At 40.6% G+C, this 21843-nt stretch overlaps 1 protein-coding gene across 4 annotated transcripts in view; it reads left to right on the top strand.

Moving 5' to 3' along the window:
* FNDC3B (fibronectin type III domain containing 3B) overlaps positions 1 to 21843 on the top strand; it is a 189863-nt gene that overhangs the window by 79995 nt on the left and 88025 nt on the right. For all 4 annotated transcript variants that reach the window (XM_071566299.1, XM_071566295.1, XM_071566297.1 and 1 more), the window contains 2 exons: positions 13452 to 13528; positions 21085 to 21328. In XM_071566299.1, coding sequence (XP_071422400.1) covers positions 13452 to 13528; positions 21085 to 21328 — 321 coding nt within the window. The remainder of the gene's footprint in view (positions 1 to 13451; positions 13529 to 21084; positions 21329 to 21843) is intronic.

Below are 21843 nucleotides of genomic sequence, written 5' to 3'. Positions count from 1 at the left end.
GACTTACTGAATCTTAGGTATTGAGGGAGAGTGACGAGTGCTCAGAGTGTGCAACATCCCTACAATTTATTTCTTTTCCTCATTCTTTCTCTTGCTGTTGATGTGGCACTATCTGATAGTTCTTTTCTACACTCTCCTATAAGGAGGGTATTGTAGCTTACAAGATAATGTGTGATGGGATGTAGAGGTTCTTTAGTGCTTTTATGTGCAGGAGGTAATTTTTGATGCTAAGCTTTCTCCTGGCAAATAAATGAGGTGACTGTGATTCTGTTGTGCTCAAGCTGTTCTGCTAGCTCATGTCTGGGGTACAGTGTAAAATATTTAATGTCTCATGTTCAGATTCTCTGGCAGTGTTGTTGCCTGCAAATCAAAGGTTGACTTGCCTTCCACGGCAGGAGTAACCTGAACATAAACTTCAGAGTCCAGGAGAGTGAGAGAGTATGCAACAGAAAGAGGCAGCAAGAAAAGGAGGTGAGGAGCTCATGGTCAAAACTTGAACTCTGCTTTTGAAAAAAAAATCACCATATTAGGTCTTTAGAAATACTGCAAATAAAGACAAGAAGCTTATTGGAGAAATACATGTCCATGGCCTGAAGTATTTCTTTCGGAATGTATCATCTTTCTTGGACAGAACCCCATTTCTAGGTCTGAAATAAAAGCAGCAAACTTAGAAGTGAGGTAGAAGTTGAGTTAAATGGCTCTGAGTTTAACATATTGAAGTGAACTGGTTAAACACTCCCCGCAAATAAAGCAGCCAGTGCATGAGGTCTGTTTCTCCAGAATACTTTTTTTTTATATTTTCAAATAATTTACTGAACATCTGATGAAGTTTTAACATCAGAAAGACTTCTGGTAAGTAATGCAGTCTTTCACCAGAAAGGTTAGTGTGTTTTAATTTCTGGACTTCCAAGAAAAATAACAATGTTTGGACGTTTTTTTAATATTCTCCAGTGATAATAATTTCTCTAGATTATTTGCTTCTTAGCCAGACCCTATGATGTGTGCAGGTTTTGGTAACTTCTTGATGGATAACTGCATGAGCAAATAAATACAGAGAAAAATAGTTGAGTCACGAGCCTGAGCCCCATGAGAATAGATCTGAAGCCAGCATGATGCAGTGTTACAGAAACAGGGCTTTCTTCGAGCCCTGGAGACTCTGAGTCACCAGGACAAATTGTTTTCATTATTTTATTCTTTTTAATTGCATGCTGGGAGGGCTGATACACAAACTTTCATGACCCAGTGAGTTGTTTTGCTCAGTTAGACAAATACTGTTGGATGAGAGGCACACTGACTCCAGGTATTCCCTTCATCTCTGCTGCTGTGGATGGCAGTGCTGCCTGGTCACTGCAATGGTTTAGAAATTAAAAGGTGCCATTCTCTGCCTGAGTGGAAGGAGGTGAAAGAAAAGAATGTGCCTGTGCATTTCTTCCTTCTTTTGATAATGAAGCACTTTGGTTGTGGGTGAACACACAGGCTGCACAGTTGTATCTGGCTGCATTTGGGGGCATAGAAATACCATTCAAACTTGAGACAGATTTTGAACGGAATGTATGGTTTCTCCTTACATGAAAGTTGGATAGTTGTTTAGGCACAGAAATGTTAGGATGAGGGATTTTTTTTTTTTTATTGCTCAAAAATAAATAAGATTAAGGAGATTTGTGTTTTAATCAGTCAGATTATCCCATCCCTGGAAGTGTTCAAGGCCAGGCTGGAAGGGACTTGGAGCAGCCTGATGTAATGGAAGGTGTCCTTGCCCATGGCAGGGGGGTGACACCACATGACCTTTAAAGGTCCCTTCCAACCCAAACCATTCTGTGATTCTAAGATTAAATCAAGGCTGTTGTGCTCCCTGTTTCTCTCTGGGCACCCACAGTCCTTGCACTTGCTGGCACTTGCACACTTGCAGCTACAGGGAACAAAAATATGTTTCAGAATTTTACCTTTTGAAAATTGTATTTTTTTTGAAATAACGCACTACCTGTTTTTTCTTAATTGCCACTTCCCTTCTCACCTCTTTGGACTCTTCACTTACTTTATACTAACCGAGATGTTATATCTCAACAATAAGAGTTGAAGTAGAAATTCAAATAATTCAGAAGACAGTTTTTCAACCTGAGGTTGTTAAGAGGAAATCAAGAGCATTCCTTGAATAGTTGCAAAGTGGCTAAATCCCTTCTCCCCGCACCCACTCCTTTCTGCAAATTCCAGACCCTGCGGGTGGAGTTGTCATGGTGGGCTCTGTTGTGCCGGGGTAATCCCTCTGGGAACCTCCTTAGCCTGGGAAGGGCCCCAGCAATGGGATTATTCCAACACAACTGCGCCCATGGAGCCTCCTGAGCAGAGGCAGCCTCTGGCAAGGCACAGCTTTTCTTCCTTGGCTGGGATGGAGTAACTGAAGACCTGGGAACCCTGAAAGAAAAACTTCTTACTTATATGTTTGAAAACTTTTTAATAACCTCTGAAGAGTGATGGCCAGTTGAAATGCTCACTCCCTGGAGGACAGGAGGCCTTTAATCTGCAGGATGAATGTTTTGGGTAGTAAATTAGTTTTGCAGTTGCTACAGCCAACAAGAAACTCCCTTTATTGCATCTGAAAATTCAGAGTATTTCAAATGTGCTATTGAGAAACTGGCTTAGAATCTGTTCTTTTCAGGTTAGGAGTGTTATTTTAATAATGAGAAAGTTCTGCTTAATTACACAGTTTTTGTTTCTCATCAGAAATTAATATATATAGAAAGAGAAGTCTCACTCTCCCCACTATATCATGCTGTGTGATAGGATGTGTTTTATCTGGGGACATGGGAAAATAAGAATTTATGGTTTATTTTTTGAAGGATGTAGCGCTGTCAGTAGCCCTGAGGCGTGTTTTAAACACAGCACTGCTAATGTGCTCCTTGCAGTGGCTCAGCTTAGAAATAAGAGAAATGAAGTGAGAATGAGGGGGGATGATCAGGCCCTTCCAGCAAAACCTGGTGAGTCACAGCCTTCCTTCTCACCTTCAGTGTTTATAAATGAGGGCAGGATGTGAGAAAGCAAGTTAGTGCCTTCTCTGGGACAGCCAGAGGGCTGAGAGCTGCAGGAAGAGTCTGCTGGAGCAGAAGAGGTGAGGAGGAACCACAATCAGTTTAAGCAACTTCTTGTGCCTTGCTGGGATTCAGGTGGCTCTGCAGTGGGATTTGAGCGCCTTCCTTTAGGTTTGGCCTGGCTGCAAGAGGTTCAGAGAACAACAGTGAGGAGAATAGGGGCTCTGTGAATGTCAGCTCTGAGAAAAGCTTGAAAAATGGGAGTTTGTTTGGGCCATGGAAGGGCAGGCTCAAGGAACATGGGGCAAAATAAAGGGGACCAGCTGGGGGCTTTCAGAAGTTCTTGGAATGAAAATAGTAGAAGACACCTCTGTCCACTGTCGAGAGTGGAGAAACAAAAATGTTAAGGGAAAGAAATGCAAGTTGGACACATTTCCAATGCAGTGGAAGACCAAAGGCTGGGGATTTCATGGAGCTTCAGTCACTGGAGATGCTGAAGAAACAGTCAGGAGAGACTTGGATAGAACTGGTTGTCTGGCAGCTCCTTGTTTCAGGGAAATATTTGTCTTCTGCACTCACTCATCAAGGAGTTCTGGTTGAGGCTTCTCTACTGAAGATGCAAATTTCTATTAGAATTCTTAATAAGCTGCTTCAGGATTATGAAACCACTGTGAAGGAAGGAGGAGATGGCTCTCCCTCTGGTGTGACCAGAGCTCAGCTGGGAAAACCCTGGGCTCACCAAGTGCATCTCTGAGCACTGATTGAATGTCACACATTTTCAGCTTGCATTTTTTTCAGGGTTATTCTGGTGTAAGTGCAGTACTGTAATAAGACTCACAACAGAGGGGAAGAAGATATTAAATATAGTGAAATTTTATTTTAATACTTAATATGTATGTATATATGAAAAATGTATGTATATTATGAATATATGAAATACGGTTTTACTCCAGGGAGAAGGCAGTTCACTGCAGCCTCACAAAATATCCCAGCATGTACCTAAGTACAAACAGTGTTGATGATTCTCCTTTCCCTCCCCACCCTCAGACAATAAAGAGTGCTTGCTTGTGACAGGTGGATATTAATTGCTGTGGTTTTGATGAGCACATTCAAATAGAGAATTTGAGATGATTCACTGAAGTCCGGGATCCAAACACGTCACAAACAAAAGTCATCAGCCCTGCAGAGGGGAGGGCTGGGGGTTTGGTTTAGTTTTTGCTGGCTGGATGATTGTTCTCCCTGTGGGTGGACAGGTAAAGAATAGCCATCACCTAATTGCTGCCTCGTTTGGGGCAGGCAGAAGAGAACATACTGTGTAACTTTATTGTTGGCCAGGTTTGGGTTTGTTTCTGATTGTACAGTCCTTCTGGTGTTGCCATGGGAATGTAATAATTACATTACGAGTAACTGGAGCATTTTCTTCTTCTGTTGCACAGAAGTGGTGTTGTATAATTATTGCTGCCTTTGATGGAGGTTGTGCTCAAAGCTGTTTAGTATTTGTATAAACCTGTTGGCAGACAACAAAGCTTTTTGCGCTTGTATAAATATGCCCAAAAGCTGACACATGCACACACACTCCCCAAAAAGCATTGACATCACTAGAACGTGTTGAAGAGTTGTCTCAAAATTGCAAAAGGAAAATAATGTTTGTAGTTGAACTTCCATCCTTGTGATGTTCTTATGGCTTGCTGTTTGGCTTTCTACAAATAAATAACTTCTACTGAATTCCGACAAATGATGTCATATTTATGTAAATGGCCATGCTGTTAATAACTAGTGCAGAAAATAAATAATTCTCATTTCATGACATCAGTTTCCCCTAAAACTGTGTTTTGGTTAAACTTAGTGCGCTGGTTCCGTAGGTCTGGTGGGAAGCTCAGCCGAAGGGTCCTAATCCTCCTTTTGCTGTTCAAAGCTTTGGCAGTGTAAAAGCTTGATAAACAAGGGGTTTTGATTCTCAAGTGAAGCCTGTTGCTGAGAGAGACCTCTCATTATTTGTGTGGGTCAGCAATAGTTCTTGGATTTTCCCCCATTTCTGAATTCAGCTTTGTGGTCTCGTTTTCTGTCTTGGAGCCTCCTGCAAGGGACAGGCTGCAGTTTTCTGTGCGAGGTCTTCTCTCTCACCCTTGCTAGTGTTGTTCTCTCTGTTCATCCATGGGCATTGTGGCATATTTCTATCTTAAAATGTTTTGCAAAGGAAAAAGAAGTTAGTAGGCACGATGAAGACTTATTTTTTCCAAAACAGAGTGTTTTTCTGTGTGATACCCTTTAAATTTTTAACAGACTAAAGTTAAATTCAGGCTTAAGTATTGCTTTATGACCTAAGTCCTATTCTGAGTTTGTGTCCTGTTACGTTCCCACAAACTTCCTGTGTGACCCTGCATCAGGCATTTCATTTCTTTGTCCCACAGTTTCACTTGTGAAGCGAGGAGAGTAACAACTCCGCTCCAGCCAGATGTTCTGGGGATGGATTCGTGAGTCCTCGTGGGGTAACGTGGGGCTGGGTCACAGAAACACTTTTGTGCTCCTGCCTCAGATGTCAGGCTGTCATGTTGGGCTATTCCTCACGAAATGAATGTCTCTCCAGTTTCAGGTTATTGTGTTGTGGCTTGTGTGCTAATGGATTAATTTCAGATGTTTTCAACGTAGTTGGTTGTTCTCTTTGTTTCCAAAGTGGTCCTAATTTATTTAACAGTATGTGCCATTCAAGTCAACTTGATTTTAGACAGATGTTTGTCTCTTGTGTTTCAGTCTAGACATCTATGATTTACAATCTGTAGCCCATCTGGTGAATTGCCATGGGAATATGCTTATTTTCAATGCTTGAAGTATTGCAACATAGCCTTTGCAAGTGTTTTTGCAGTAGCACTGGTGAGCCAACCATCAGAAAAGGTTTATTTTAGCAAGAGGATCCGACTTGTTTGTTCAGGGTAGGGCAGGAAAATACTCTGTTTCTGTTCAAGACAACAACAACAAAAATGTTCCACTCCAAAATGTTACCCATAAATTGAAACTCTAGAATGATATATGGATCTAGTTTAAAAAAGAAACCAAACCACCTGGAAATGTTGAAGAACAGCAAGAGACCCAAAGAATCCGTCTCTGACATCTCCATTCTCTGTGGCTGAACAAATTTGCTTGTCTAACCTTTTTGAAAGACTTCAGTGAGCTTTATATTGTCAAACTTGTAAATTCATTCATCATCACTGCAGAATGCAGCTGCTGGTTCTTCATCACTGGTGTGGGATAGGCTGTGGGACTGGGTCCTTCTCCCCAAGTGCTTCCTGCTCCCCTTCCAGCCCCACAGCAGGAGGAGAAGCTGTGGATGCACAAGGGGGAAATATGACAGGCTACTAAACAGCCTGTTGACCCTGTCTGGACTTTTCTCTGTTTGTTAACTTAGTGAAATGTGATGAGCCCAAAACCAAGGTGCAGGATGGCAGGTGAGGAGTGGGACAACACTCTACACTCTCAGGATGAGTATCTCCAAATGCAAAACACTTTATGTTTGAAACGTCAGACATTTGATGTTTGAAAATTTATTAATTCATAGTTCTGTGGTGGATAAAAGTGAGCATTCAACCAAACTTCCTTTTGGAATTCAGCTGCAGTGGTGCTGCTGAGTGCCTGCTGTAGTATTTGTGGTAGCTTTGGACAGGGCATATTCGGGGCAACTGATAGTTTTGAGTTAATTTCCTGTTTTTACAGGTTACTCTATTATTTCTAGAATATGCCCCAAAGCAGAATACAACATCTGTGAGACACACATTGCAAACTAACATGCTGCTGAGTGGGAATCTTGTGGTTCTTACATTAAAGCCTGTAGTGCTGTTGTTTAACTCCAGACTGGATGTGCTCGAGCCTCCTGCTGTGTGTAGCAGGTCAAGTAGCAAACACTGGTAAAATAAACGGCTTTCAAGAGTCTCTCGTGTAAACAGCAAAGGTACCATCATGTAAATAAGCCCCAAAATGCTCCTGGGAGCTCTCTGTGGGATGTGCTTGGCGCAGATTTCTGAGTAGCTTGATTTGATGTTTGGTTGAGTGAGTTTGTCTGCACATATTGAAAGCATCAGTCAAACCCAGGCTGGAGCCTGGCTGGTACTGTCGGGCCTGTGGCTCAAGGTCCAAGGGTTGAATGTGTCATCCAGTGTATGGGATTTGCATGTGATGTTAATATGATCAAGCAATGAAGCTACGAGACATCAATGTATTTTTTATAACTTAAATCAATTTTTGCATTTTTTTTAAATTACTTTATGGCAAATTAACTTGATGATCTGGAGGAGTGGGTAAAGGACTGTTAGATTTGTAACCTCTCCTGATCTAATCCCAGGATTTAGAAAAGATACTGAAAAAACATAAAGTAGTCATAGAAGTTGCAAAGAAGTTTCAGATGCATGTTTTAACTACATCAAAAGTGCTTCAATCTCCACTGTGAAACTCTGTGTTTGCACGTACAGAGGTCACTGTGTTCAGTGGTTAAGCCAGGCCAGGTGCAGGAGTCTTCAGGCTGTTTTTTTTTCTTTTGGACATTTCATTTAAATTTAAGTAGTCATTTGCTGCAGGATCCAAAATCCTTTGAAATCCGTAGACCCGTTTCTGCTAAAGTTGAGGGTTTAGGTAATGTTTTTGTACTCTTAAAAGGTAAAAGAATTACTTCATGCAGCTAAACTGTGATCTGAATAGAAAATAAGCAGGTGAGGTGCCAGGCAGTGTGAATGGGCATGTGGCAGGAATCCTTTTGTTCACATCTCTGTGAGTAGATGAGGTTGTCTTTAAAATACTGTCAAATCTATATAGATAAGCAGTATAAGACTGTGTGCTTCCTTTTCTTGGCATGTGCTGGTACCATGGCAATAGCCAAGTGCTGGACACTTTTTTTTACTGTTTATCAAAGCATAGGGGTATTGATAACATTATTTTAGCACCCTTCACTACCCTGCCATTGGCAGGTTGAATGCAGCATGAGTGGGGTTTTCTTCTATCATTCCAGACTTCTCCAAAGGTATGTTTTGAAGGTGTCATTTTATCCCCTCAAGCACTAAGTGATGTTAAAGCTGCTTCTTGTTTTCTCTCTAGTGTGCAGCTGTTTTAATCTACGAATTTACACTCATCAATTGATGACGTATTTGGATCTTGATCAGCAGCAGATTTCAGACCCTGTGTCCTGGGAACTTAAGTAGACACCTGGGAATTGACTCTGCCTTGTGCTGTACATGAGCAGAGTTAAGTTAGTGTCTGTATTAGCTCTTGTATAAGAGTGAGTGCACCTCAAAACTCTGGTGATATTTGTATGTGACAGCTCTTCACGTCCTACTTTAAAGGTGTTTATTTACAAAGTGGTCTGACACACTTGGGTTTGCTTGTGCTAACAAGCAGTTTGGGGCTGTGGCAGAAAGGCTGGGAAAAATGCTCACCACAGCTCTGCTGCGAAGGAAACATGAATGGAAGGATCCAGAATTTTTTTTTTGTTTTCCTTGTCATCACCTTGTTTGGTCCGTAAACTGCTTTGAGAATAACCAAGTGGAGGGAGAAGACACGTGTTGCTGACAGGGAGCCTGTTTGTGCTTGTTTCATTGAGGAAATTGTTCCGGAACAGCTGCTCATCCATGTGAAAATGCAAACCCTTGGGTCCCAGCCAAGGTCAGCAAGCCCTGGGTCATTTGTTTTAGCAAAGCAGGCCAATTTGCCCTTTAATTATCTCTCCTTTTTTGTTCTGTCACACCTCTTGCTCCATAGATTTACTTCCTGAGAAGTGCCTCATGTGAAAGATGTGATACCAGTTTTGCTGTGAATCAGGGGCAGGCAGAATATTTTTTCATGGGTTACTTATAACTGTTAAGTTTTATAAAATACAATGTATTTACTTCCTGGGATTTAATTTTCCACTTCAGTAGTTCGGTAGGATCTTGTCATTAAAATGTACAAAATTCTTAAATTTCAAAATAAAAGTGAAAAATCACTAAATTTTGTATTGTTTCTCTGCTAGTACAGGTATTGTGGTGTGAAATTGTAAACTGGTACGTGTTTGCTGGAAACAGAGGTCAGAAAATCCTAAACTTCTGGGAGTTTTTAGTAACTGCTCTCAGAATGGGAACTTTATAAGGAAGCCTGGTAGGATTTGCTTGTAGTAATGAAATATGCAAAGTAGTCACTAGAAACATGGAGTAAAACATGCCCAGGTGCTGGGGCTGGGTGGGAGAAACATTCTATAAGGGAGATAATTTAGTAATAGAGAGAAAAAAAAGCAGTGCTGGATAAGCACTAAGGAAAACAGCGTAGTAAAATTACTTCTTTGCCCTGTAGTGCTGTGTGGAAAGAAAGGAAGAGGAAAGATGTGTTGCTCTAGCTGGAGGAACTGAAATTATTTTGGCTTCTAAAGTTTAAGGAAAAGTTCTGATTTAAGTGATCTTTAATGCATGCATAAAAGGTCACTTGGGAACAAGAAAAAAGCATACGTATTCCAAAACTGGTTTGAAAGTGTCATGGATTGCAACCAAAGCTATAATTAGTCTTGAAAACCTTGGGCCAGAAGTTTCTCGAGAACGTTGTGACATTGTTCCTGAAGGAATAAAAATGGCCTGGAGGACTGTCAGTCTCTGCATGACAAACATCCTCTTGCAGGAAAAGTGGGAGACAGAGGTGGAAGGGAATACTGCTTTGATGTGCAGCTTCACCCAGTAAACCATGGCACAAGAAGGAGTAGAATGATTGTTGTCATTTTGTTAGACTGAGAGTTCAGGTGTTTTTTAAAAAGGCAATGGATTTGCAAAACGTTTTTGGTTACCAAAAATGGTTAAAATAATCAGCTTCTGTGCCGTCACAGGGATGACAGCAGCACAAAAGAAGGAGCATATGGTGTGCAAGAGGAGGACAGGCTCTGTCTGGGTGTCAAGCTGTTAATTAGCTCTGCCACGATGAAAGACTGAGTTGCTTCTTTTACTGTCTGTTAATTATTAACATGTTAAAAATAAGAAAACTTTGTGCTCTGCCAGCTGGGCACAAGTGGGGTCTCTCACCTGCCTGCCTGCTTGGACTGCAGTGCCTTCAGCCTGGTGGCTCCTCTGCCTTTCCTCTCATTCCAGAGGAGGGGGAATAATTTCCTTGCACCTGTGTTTTAGATGGAGCCAGCCCCAGCCTTTTGGGGCAGCCCTCCAGCAGCTGATGGAGATGTGCTGGATTCATGGTGAGGGAGCTTGTGCTGGAATTTGGCCTCTGGTTTTGTCGGCAGAGGTGGCCAAGCTCTGCCGGCTCAGTTTCATTAGGAGCTCAGGAGACAGCCTCTGTTTGCTAACAGGTTTGAAAAGTACTAAACTGACCTCATATCAGTGTGCAGCATCTGTGTTAGAATAGATGGACTTTTTCTCATTAAAAGTAAATTTTATATTGAGCCACGAGCTTCAATTAAAACTTGAACGGTTCTGATTCCCAAGAGAACACATCATTTATACCCATCCTGTGAATACAAGAAACTGAGGAACATCCTTCTTTAAGTCTCTGCTTTTGAACAGTTCAAAACTATTTGAAATAACCAAAAATACTTCAAAAAACCCCAAAACCCCACCCAATCCAAACAAAAGGTATGGCTTCGTTTTAGTCTGAATTAGGGAATTATTTGACTGCAAGAAGAGTCCTTAATAATTGCTGGGACTCATTGTGCTGTGGAGGTGGGGGTCTGTATTTTACTTGCTACTGCTCGAAGTTGTTTTGATACCCTTGATGAGAGGAATGCAATAATGTATGCTAAAGTCATTTGGCTAACCCTGAAATCAAAGCACTGGAAACAAAATCTAGCTGCAAATCACCACCAGGCTGTCAGTCTTCTAAAACCTGTTATCCAAATGACTTTAACAGTTTCGGGGTCATAGGCAAGGTTAAGACTCATCTTGCACGGTGCACGTTTTGATGATAAAACACAATATTATATTTTTTTTTATTGGAGTGGAAGTGTTACAGTCAACAGCATTGGTGTGGGAGTTTGATTTCCTGCAAGTAGATCACTAGTCCATATGAGCAGCTGGCACAAGGTTTGGAAGGACAGATATGAAGCAAAGTGCTTCTTATTTGTTGTTTAGTCTTTTCCATAAGTAGAAACTCCAAAACTGTTCCGTATTTAAGTTTATTTCCAAGTCAGAGTCGCTATTTTTGAGAAAGATTCGCTAAGGTTAATACAACTATAAGCAGTCAGTGTTTTGGAGAGGGGATGAAGCATCTTTATACGTTTTGCTTTCATTCTATTAAGCAACAGTTACATTTAAAGTATTGTCTACTTAAATAATGAACTAAGGATTTTTTATTTTATAGCGACCTTTTTTCTTGCAGTTTTTCAGATTTGAGAAATCACTGACAAGGAATGAGTCATGTAACTGTTAGCTGTTCATTTTACCCAGTCTCAGGCATGTTCTGTCCTTGAGGAACTCAACAGCACTTGATAATGCAGTGTGGATTAAATCCCCAAAACCAGCATTACTGTGTGTTCACCCTTACAGATATATAGTTATACAGATATACTGTCTGGCTTACTGTGGAGAGAAACTTGGCAGTCTGCATAGAGCAAAGTAGATTCAAAACTATATTCCTGAAAAGACATTTGTGGGCATTTTTTTGATAAGAAAACACATTTATTCAAATAATATTTCTGTAAAATTCCTTCTGGACCAGTTGTCACTTCATATTTTTGATGGATTTAAATAGAGCCATTTAGGTGGCAGCTCTTTCCCAATAATTGCTTACTGCTCAGGCTGAAGTTTTTCCATTGACACTAAAATTGTTGGCTGTCTGAGGAGACAAATAGTGTTGAAAGGGCTATAGGGTAAGGGGGGGAACCCATATGAGCTGAATAATAAGAAGCAATAACTTCTTTTCCCCTTGCTGAGCCTGTAGTATAGGTAAAGTTTCCTACATAGTTAAGTACAGGGAAGAATGAAATGCAGCAGAACCACACACCCAAAATATGTAAACCTTAGAGTTTCTGTGTGCTTTATACACTTGATGATGAATTACCATATATCAAATCTAGATGTGAGTAGTAAAATCTGTAAGTGCTGATTAGACTGTAAATAACTGGATAGCAAAAAAACTTCAAAGTCAGAGGAGATAAAAATAACTCTGGTGGATTCCTGTGTGTAACTTGGATTTTGAGAGGTGGGAAGTTCTGATTGTACCACGAGTAGCCTGAGGAGTATAAAAATGCAGATGGGTAGGGAATGACTCTGTTAATTTTATGTGAACTGGTTTTGCTGATACCAGGCAACAGACTGTGACTCACTTGGCTGTTGGGGGTTTCATTAGATTGGTCTAAATTTTAGGAGCAGTCACTCCTGCAGGCCATTACATACCATCTGTGCCTGAGTTCTTCATTTGTTTTAGTGTTCAGCTTTCTTCCCTAGAATGTGATATGGTTTGGAGATGTGAGATGGCTTCTCCATCAGAGAAGGTGATGAAGTTTTTTATGTTGTCAGTCAAAGCTAAAATTCAGTTTGCAGTGATGAGGAGCTGAGTCTTGCTGAGATCTTCTCAAGAGTATGACCATGGAGTCAAAGGGGCTAATTGACAGGTTCATGTCAGATTTTAATATGTAATAAGGAAGGAATTAAATTAATTTTTCTTTTCAAAGTAGTGAACTCTCAGTGCAAACATCTGTCTGATGTTTGGGGGGGTTCATTTTGCTGTCTGCTGTGTGATGTTCCCAATGTTAATGGATGAATGAATGAGCAGTTGAGAGAACTATTTCCTTTTATTTAGACACTTTCTTGTAGCTGTGAGGCTCCGTTTGCAAAAGCCCAGTGGTTATGGCACTTGCTTTGTTGTACTTGCACTCAGTGCCTCAAAATGGAACTTGCATGTTCAGGGCTGGATTTCAGAGTGGAAACCATAAGCTTCTTGCTTGTATAACCACATTCCAAGGTTAGTCTGAATAGCTGAGATAATGAATTTGGTCTTTGTGCATTCTTAAATAGATAGATAGTTTTTCACATATGTGATTTTTTTTTTTTTGCTACAATTGGACGCTTTCCTTGGGAGCTGCCTAATTCCAGGCTGCACAGTTTCTGCTTTGTTCCCTGCTCCTATGCCTTTGACAAGAATAACTTAACCAGATTTCAGTACAGGAATTGTGGGCTGCTAAAGGACATATTATGTTACAGCTTAATGCTGTATAAGTTGATCAGTGGGTAATATAAAGTCTATGTTCTAGCTGGTCTATGATGAAAATATTATTTCAGCAGAGTATATGGTAAAGTCATTGAACAATGATCTTATTCTCAGAATGATTGCATGAGGCATTTTCCATATACCAGAAATTAGTGAAGCTGCTCATTTTGTTATTGTAGGCTTCAAAAATAAAGCTATTTTTAGTATTTTCTGAGCAATTATGTTATTTTTTTCACTGAAAAAATTGATATCTTATTACTCTCTTTCTATTAGGACCAGCAGAGGTTCCCATGATGTCACCCAATGGATCCATTCCTCCTATTCATGTGCCTCCTGGTTATATCTCACAGGTATGTTCTTGAAGAATTAGAATGCATATAAAAGCAATAGCATTGATCCATGTAGAGAAGTCTACTTGGTTGGAATTTAATTCAGAAATTTAAAGAAAATTGTAGCACCCATTTTCGTACTCCTTTTTACTGACAGTACACACACACATTTGCACAAGTGACCATGTCTGTGGACCTTCCCACACTGGTATGTGTAATAGATGTGGGGTTTTAGCACCAGCAAAAGCTCTGCACACAGATTGAGCCCATATGTGCAACTTCTCTCCCTTTGTGAGGGGGGAGAGAACTCCACATTGTTGGGTGATGCCTGAAGTTCCCCTGTGATAGTCAGAAGGGATGAGACACTGCTGGAAGTGAGAGAAGGAGCCACTGTAGCTGTAAAATATGCTTTTGATCCTTAGTATCTTCCCAGTAGAAATGCTGCCACATACCAAGAACTGTGGGTTTTGCTGCGTTTTCAAGAATAAATGATTTAATTATCTATTTATGGAAAAATGGAAAAAACTTTTCACAAAGCTGTTGGGTTTTGAAACACTTGGACAGCTACTGCTCTTCTGTGTAAATAACCACTTCAGATTACCAGATTGTTTCTGTTCCTTCCATCTTCTGAAAAGCCTAGAGTCTTTCTGAGGTAAGGAAGGAAAAAAAAGGAAAAAGAAAAAAGGCAGAATAGCTGTGAACAATACAGTAAATCCAGTAATTTCACCATTTTCATCGAGACCTGGACTGAAAGCTTCATTAAAAATAAACAAATTATTTCAAATATTCTTGAAAAATAGCGTGAGGACTTTTGATACATATATTTTGGCATCTTGTTAAGCAGAATATAAATGATGTCCTGGAATCCCTTCCCCTCCCCAGGAAACATGTGAGCTTGTGTAATTCTGAAAAATTGTGGATGGCGTCATACTTAAATCCCACAAAATACTGCAATCACTTTGTGGTATTTTAACTTCTGAACAGAGTGAAAACATGCTTCAAGTATGGGGGCAGTTGTTTGCCAGCCTAGGAGAGAGGGCAGCACCACAGGGTGGTCCTCCTGCTCCTCAGTCATCCCAAGGGGAGTGGCTGGGGTACATTTTGGCAGCATTTGCAATTTAATACCCCTCATGGGCTCTCCTGATTTGTTAAACTGACCCTTATCATGCAGACATTTTCCTAAAGATTTATTCTTCCTTTGAAATAACTTTTAACACCTTTTTAGTATTAAAATGTTTTTAAATCTCCACCTCTGTGCAAAGATATAGGGTTGGGGATAATTGGAATGCCTTCCAAACCAAAGGGATGAAAGTCTTCCAGTTGTATCTCTGTCTGAGCCCAGTTGCTCTGTAATGCCTTTTGTGGGGCACCATAATAATTCCACTAAAGAAACCTTTATGTAGTTTCTAACCAGAAAAAACCCAACCAAAAACCCTCTTAAGAAGCAATTTTTCCTAGGAGCTGGAAATATGTTGTAAAGTTTTAGGGGGAAACTCTGTATTTGGTGCTTTTTAGCAGAAGAATGTGTGTTCTGCTGCGTGGTGAATGAGCCTCTTGCCTTTCAGATCTTCATTTTAAATAACAGTTGAAAGTCTGTAGTAATGAAATTAGTTATTTATTGTAATAAATGTCTTTGCCACATTTGCTCTTGCTTTTGTCTATTGCCTCGTAGTTAAAATTACTGCTTTGTGATAAAGAAAACACAAATCTAAAAGGCAAGGGAAAAACCGTAAAGCAAATTAATGCACTCTGAGATACCAATGAAAATATGTTTCATTTTTGGTTTGATTTGTCCCCAAAGTGCACATCTAAGAGTCAGGCACAGCACAATAGCCCTGCAGAGAAATAACAATGCCTATTGAAAAAAAGGCATGAAATCTTTCACCATTTTGTTGTGCCCAGCCTGTTGGAGCTGTGAGTGTTAGCCCTAAATATTACTTGACTTACCAAGTGATTGCAACCCTGGATTAACGTGGTGCTTTGTTACGTCCAGTATTGGGAAAATGGTCAGTGAAAAATGGGCAGGAGGGTGTGTTTTGCAAGCACAAACATAGTTAGCCTCCATTTCTAGATTTCAAGGTCCATATTAATAGTTGTGACTAAAAGCTGGGTTTATTGGTGTTAAGGAGATGTTCCCAATGATGAGACTTAGCCAGGGTGGGAAAAATTCCAGGGAAGTAATAGAAGACACATACACACCAGCAGCTCAAATCTTTCATGCTATGGTTTTGCTTTCAAAGACCAGTTCAGTACAGCCAGTATTTTGCATTTCCTTTTCAGCAGACAAACCTCTGTGCACCTCTGGCAGATATGAACTATCAGATCAGAGTTCACTTCTCTGCAATTCTTTGTGGACTAAGGGTTAGTCAGATACAGACAAGAGGAAAAGTTCCTTTGCTGTGCTCTTGGTGGGCAATATTGCTACTGCAGAAGGTGGTTGTGGAAGGTGACATGGCAGAGGAATCTGTAGTAAATGCTGCCATGTCAACAGTGTTGACTTCAACTGCTGAATGTTGAAGGAGCTGCTCCTGTGACTTGTCAGGGGCCAGACACAGGCTGTTAATGCCCATTCCAGTTGTGAGTGTTTCCCTGTCGCACAGGCTGGGAGCCCACTCTGCTGGAGGCTCCTTGCCATTGTGGTCTGTGGCCTGATGTCTTCTCCCGGCTCCCAGGGCACTCAAGCTCTCTGGTGTCAGCATAATCTGAGGATTAAAAATCATGATTTGGATGCTAAGCTGTTAAATTTGGTGACATCCTCATGAATGGTTGTTTCTGCTTTTCCCGGTATGTTTGTGAGGAGGAAAAGTGGATCTGGAGTGTTCTAATGAGAACTAGAAAAATGGAAATACCAAAAGTGCAGTCATGGACTTGTTTGTTTAGTGTTGTTGGCTGTGGACTGCTCTCTCCAAAATAAATCTGGAGCAATTCCATTGGAGTTTGAGGAATTACTTGTATATAGTTGGACATGAAAATTTGGCTTGAAACTCCACTTTTCATTTTATTTACAGATAATTTAATATGTTGTCTCTGCCATAGATATTTTAAGACTAAAGGACTAGTTTACTGGTTGGAGCATGAGGTGCACATAGTGTTGAAAAACCTCCTTTGGTCAGGAGGCAACGTTGGGGTTGTAGAGTCTGAACTGTGCAACTTGAGCCACTGTCCTGCAGTTCAATATCCCTGCATCAAGCATGTGACATTTAAAAGAACTAAAACATAAATTCTAGAAAGAGAAAAGTGTTTAAATGACATTTCAAATGGTAGAAAAACTCTCACATCCTCAGATCAGGATTTTGATCTTGGGTACATCCTCTGCCCTAAGAGAGATGTTCTTCTCTAAAAGCATGTTTGGCCAGCATTAGCTTTTGGTGTCAAACTCCTTGGTTTTGTGTTGCTTTCTGCTCACAGAGCTTCTTTGGGTGTTTTATAGACTGCAGTCAATCAAGGCATCCTTTAACAGGATGGCCCCCATTAAAGCTTTGAACACAGGGGACGTTGTGCAGTTCTTATGTGGAGCAAAACATGAAGTTCTGCTCTTTTTAAGTTCATGAACATTGGTACTGAAGAACTGTATCATTCTAGATATAAAATACCCCAACTTGCTTGCCAGCATCCTAGGTCTTCATCTGTTTGTTTTCCAGGTTGAAGGTATAGATTTAATATGTTATTTGATTTAATACTGATGGATGCTAAAGATAGTAATGTAAACTTGCCAGGACTGGTATGAACTTGGATTGGCATCCTTAAGAAATTAAGTGAATAAATAAAATGTTGACACCCAAGTTCCTGGTGGATGAGCTCATTCAGTACTATTTTCTGGTATAGATTGATTTATGAATGAAGCTTCAAATTAGTTTTTGAAATTGGTATTTTTGTATTGGTTGTGGTCCACCCAGTGGTCGTGCTCCAGATGTCCTTGCTGAATCTAGCACACTAAATTTAAAGGAAGTAAGGGTTGGGTTTTTTGAAATCAAGTGGAAATTATTTGCATATTTACTGTATTAAATTCATCCAGTAAATGTGTGTTACAGAATGAGAGCAGTTCTATTTCTTTAACTGGATCTCACAAAATACAGGTACATTTTACCTGTGCACAATTAACATGCCTGTCTTTTTCCTGGGAGTGTAATATTAAATTTCAGTAGAGAAAAATGAAACAATGTGGAGTAGTGAGATGTACTTTGAATATGTGAAGTATCTCTAGTTATTGCAAGGATATCTTCATTGGAAAACAAGTAACATTTAACATGGTATTCTCAAAATGTGGCAACCGATGGGGGAGGCAATTTTATTGTGTATGAGTAATGTTAACCCAGACTGCCCTGAAAGATCATCATCTACCTCATGTAGCAATTAAGCTCCCTAAAATATGGGAAAAAACCCACACAGAACTATGCTATAATAGTATTGTTATTGAGCTGGCACACCAGTTACACCAGCAAGCACAAAAAAAACCAGCAAAAGACAATTTACTTAGTAACTGCTTGAAAAGAATGCAAAGTAGTGAAAGTTTATCTCTTGGTGCCAAATGACCAGAGATGTTTGTTTTCTGCAAATATAAACTGCTAAAATTAGTAATGGCAATTTTAATATTCCAGTTTCATCTAGAGACCTCAGTAGGGATTAGGATTTCATTGCTTCTTGGCACTGCAGTAGAGACAGTTTAGCAGTGTGTTTCCTGATGAATTTATGATCTTTGTGACAAGCAGTTTTAATCAGATACAAGGAATTGCAGATTATTTTCTTTAAAAGGAAAGTTTAACCTCTCTGCTAAGTTATGTTATTTTCATTACTGGATAAAGACCGATTTTCTCCCTCTTTGATGAACTGAGAGAGTGTTGTCTCCCAGAATGGCACTACTACAATCTACCCACTGCAGATTTTACAAGTCAAGGGCCGTCTACAGTCCTTATAGCTACCTGATGCATATGATACATAATAAATCAGATTACCAATTTTATTATTTGTTAAGGGCAGTGCAGCATATTTAAAGATTGTATGTGCAGCTTCAGAAATTTGCACATATATCCTATAGTTCCTAGTTTAGAGAGAAAATGCCCTGTAGGATAAAGAAATAAGGTGGTTTTCACAAGGTCCCTTGTCTTTTTGTGTTCATTTGTAATGTAGGCACATGGAATAACAAGAATGCTGTCAGCATTCATGGCCTGGACAGAAGCAAATAGAAGATACTAGTCTTGACTTTTTGATTAAAGTAATTTGGAAGACTGGCTCATCCTCTGAGTTGGACTAGATGGTCCCTTCCAACTGAAACACGCTGTTTTATCCCCTTGTCTCTGGTTTTTCTGTCACTACTCCTGATACTTCATAGTTTTCATGTAGCAGGATAATTTCATCAGAAAGGTCTTTGACAGGACTCTGAGCTTTTCTCCCTGCTTTATAGATGATGTTTCAGGAAGCTGAATCCCAGTAATTTTAAATATGGTTTACATTATGTGCTGGTCAGGGTACAAATTTTCTGTCTAAATCTGTTCTTTAACATATTCATCTTTCACTAGTGCAGAAAATACACATGTAGCTGGTCTAGATGCACCGATAAGAACTTGAAAGCCTGGAAGACTGGAATTGTCTTTGAGGTTTGGCCTAGTTAAAGCCATGATGAAAACTATTCACATCAGTATGAAGGAACTTGCTGTATCAATTAAATTACAGTGTGCTCTGAGTCTTAGTTAAGTCCAGCATTTCTGTGCATAGCCCCAGATAAGTAGTTCTGGTTTTCACATATTTGCTCAATGGAAAGGATTTCCCTTTTCTCCAGGTTGCAGACCTGGTGCAAGGATAAGTGATGGTGTGTGGGTGGACTAGAAGCAGTAGCAGAGATGAGAGGCCTGAAAATGCAGCAGTTGAAAGGACATGATAGTTTACATCTCTGAGGTTCAGCTCTCTTTTGAGGACTCTGTAAAGTCTTCAAAATTTAAAGCTAGCAGCCAACAAATCGCTAGTGGAAGTTGTAAATTTAGAGGGTAGGATCAAGTCTGTTAAGCTAAACAACTACTGTTCTGGTTACTCAGCAAGCAACACATTTTTAATGTGAAATATCAGTTAATGAGTGAATGAATTTGCTTTCTGTAGAAAATTGTCCTCTGTATGAGGCCAGCCAAGACACAGAAATTCTGTGTCTCTAGTTGCATCCCATAGCTAACAGGTGTAAATTCATATAACCTAAGGGCACTCATGGGCTGAGAAAGTCAGCCAAAACTGTTTGAATCTTACACTATGATAGCTTGCTTAGCTGATGCCTGAGGCAGGAGCTGGTGTTTGCAGGAGCAGTTCCTCTCATGTCCGTGGGCATCACTGGTCCTCTGCGGCACAGTCAGCAGGAACAGCCACAGGCTGTGCTGTTTCTTTGCTTCAGGGTCTTGATTTTTCTTTGTGCTTTGGGGTGAGACACTGATGTGATGAAAGTTGCTGGAGCTTTGGGATCTATAAAAGAACCTCTTCTGCTGGTGCTGCTGGGGGGTGGATAACTCCAGCTCATGGTGGTGGTAATCAGCTGAGAGTGGCAGCACCTTACAGCAGGTGCCCTTGATGCACACTCACTTACCTCATACAACACATTCATCACAGATATTATTCCATCTGTGTGTCATCAGTCAGTTTAGAGAAATTTAGATTTTTAACAGCCTGTTTCTTTTATGAAACTAAATGATGCTTCCTTCATGCTTTTCTGCCTCGTGCATGTCAGCACTACAGAGTCAAAGGGATGGTAATTGTTCTTATGTGGTTGTATTTTTCAATTTCAGAAGTGGCAGAAGTTTTTTGAATGAGCTTCAAGAAAAGCTTGGCTCCTGTGTCTGGACTGAAATTTGGCTGGTTGACTGTTCTCCAGAAATATAACTCTGGAAAAATTATAACCTGAAAAACATTTTTCAGCCTAAGCACATTCCCACCTTCCTACATCTGTTTTTACATGCTTTGACTAGGGCATTAGGGGCCAAATTATGCGTATCCCAGAGTGGATTTGCATGGATACATAGACCAGCTCTGTAGCAGAAACAAACCCTCTGCCCTGTGATTTGTCTAGAACAGATACCCGTTATGAACAGAGCAATTCTTTTGCAAACGTGTCAACACAGCAGGTTCCTGCAGAGTACATGTCTCTGTGCACACACGCAGCCTCTTTGCAGTAGCAGTGCCAGCTCCTTTGCCAGTGTCACTAACTCTGTACTCAAGAGTGCTGTCAAAATCCATGGTAGAAATTTTATGGACAGAATGTAAGGTTGCTTCCAAAAAGCACAGTTATTTTGGTGCTTTGTGTTCCTTTTTCAATTGTTTTCCTCCCTAAATGCAGGTTATTTACTTTGTCTGTTACCCACATAGTTATCACTAGCAGCAGTCCTGCTCCCAGTGATTACTGTGTCTATCTGAGTCTCCAGGAGAAGCCACATCACCACTATGGTTATTTCTGCTGATATTAATTTTAGAATGTGTTTATTCATGAAAGTAAAGCTAAGGGCCAACTGTTTTGCAATGGGGGAACAAACTGTAAACAGTGCTGTTTGAAAGCTGTGCCTGGGTCAGATGCTGCATAACATGGATTTCTCTGCCTTCCCTTCCAGGTGATAGAAGACAACACGGGCGTTCGGAGGGTGGTGGTCACCCCCCAGTCTCCAGAGTGTTACCCCCCCAGCTACCCCTCAGCCATCTCGCCAACCCATCACTTACCTCCCTACCTGGCACACCATCCCCATTTTATCCACAACTCTCATACAGCCTTTTATCCTCCTGTCACTGGACCTGGGGACATGCCACCACAGTTTTTCCCACAGCATCATCTTCCCCCGACAATATATGGAGAACAAGGTGAGCTGGAAGGAAGGTACTGGCATTTCACGGCTTTGTTCAGCAAGTTTTTAGGGCTAGGGAAACCAAGAGTAGGAATGGAGAACTTGTAGAGTGGCTTTGTCTACATGGATGAAGCCTCCTTGAACATCCAGAACAGGGGGCTGCAGCCATCCAGAGAGTTGCAACACCAGGCAATCCTATGTTGGAGCTCTATGTTGCAGCAACAAAACCAGTTTTAACTTAATCTGTAAATACAGTGGGAAAAAAGGTCTCATCCAGTGCTCCAAACTGAGGACTTGAGTCATGTTGCTCTTGCTGTGTCATGATGCAGCATTGTACAGAAAACCTAGGGACAAAATATGTCAGTCCTGGGTTGGGAATGGCACTGGATGCAGAATGCTGGATCCTAACATGGATCATTTCCACTGGGAAAAGCCGGATACTGCTTCCTGTTGGCCCTCAAGTGATTTCGAACAAGCATTTTCTTTTGTTATTCTAGTGGTGAATGTGCAGTAAGTCACTGTAAGGCATTG

This window comes from Pithys albifrons, chromosome 11, assembly GCF_047495875.1.
Source record: "Pithys albifrons albifrons isolate INPA30051 chromosome 11, PitAlb_v1, whole genome shotgun sequence".
NCBI lineage: Eukaryota > Metazoa > Chordata > Aves > Passeriformes > Thamnophilidae > Pithys > Pithys albifrons.
Note: the sequence above shows the minus strand (reverse complement) of the source record. Positions and strands in the feature narration are given on the sequence as shown.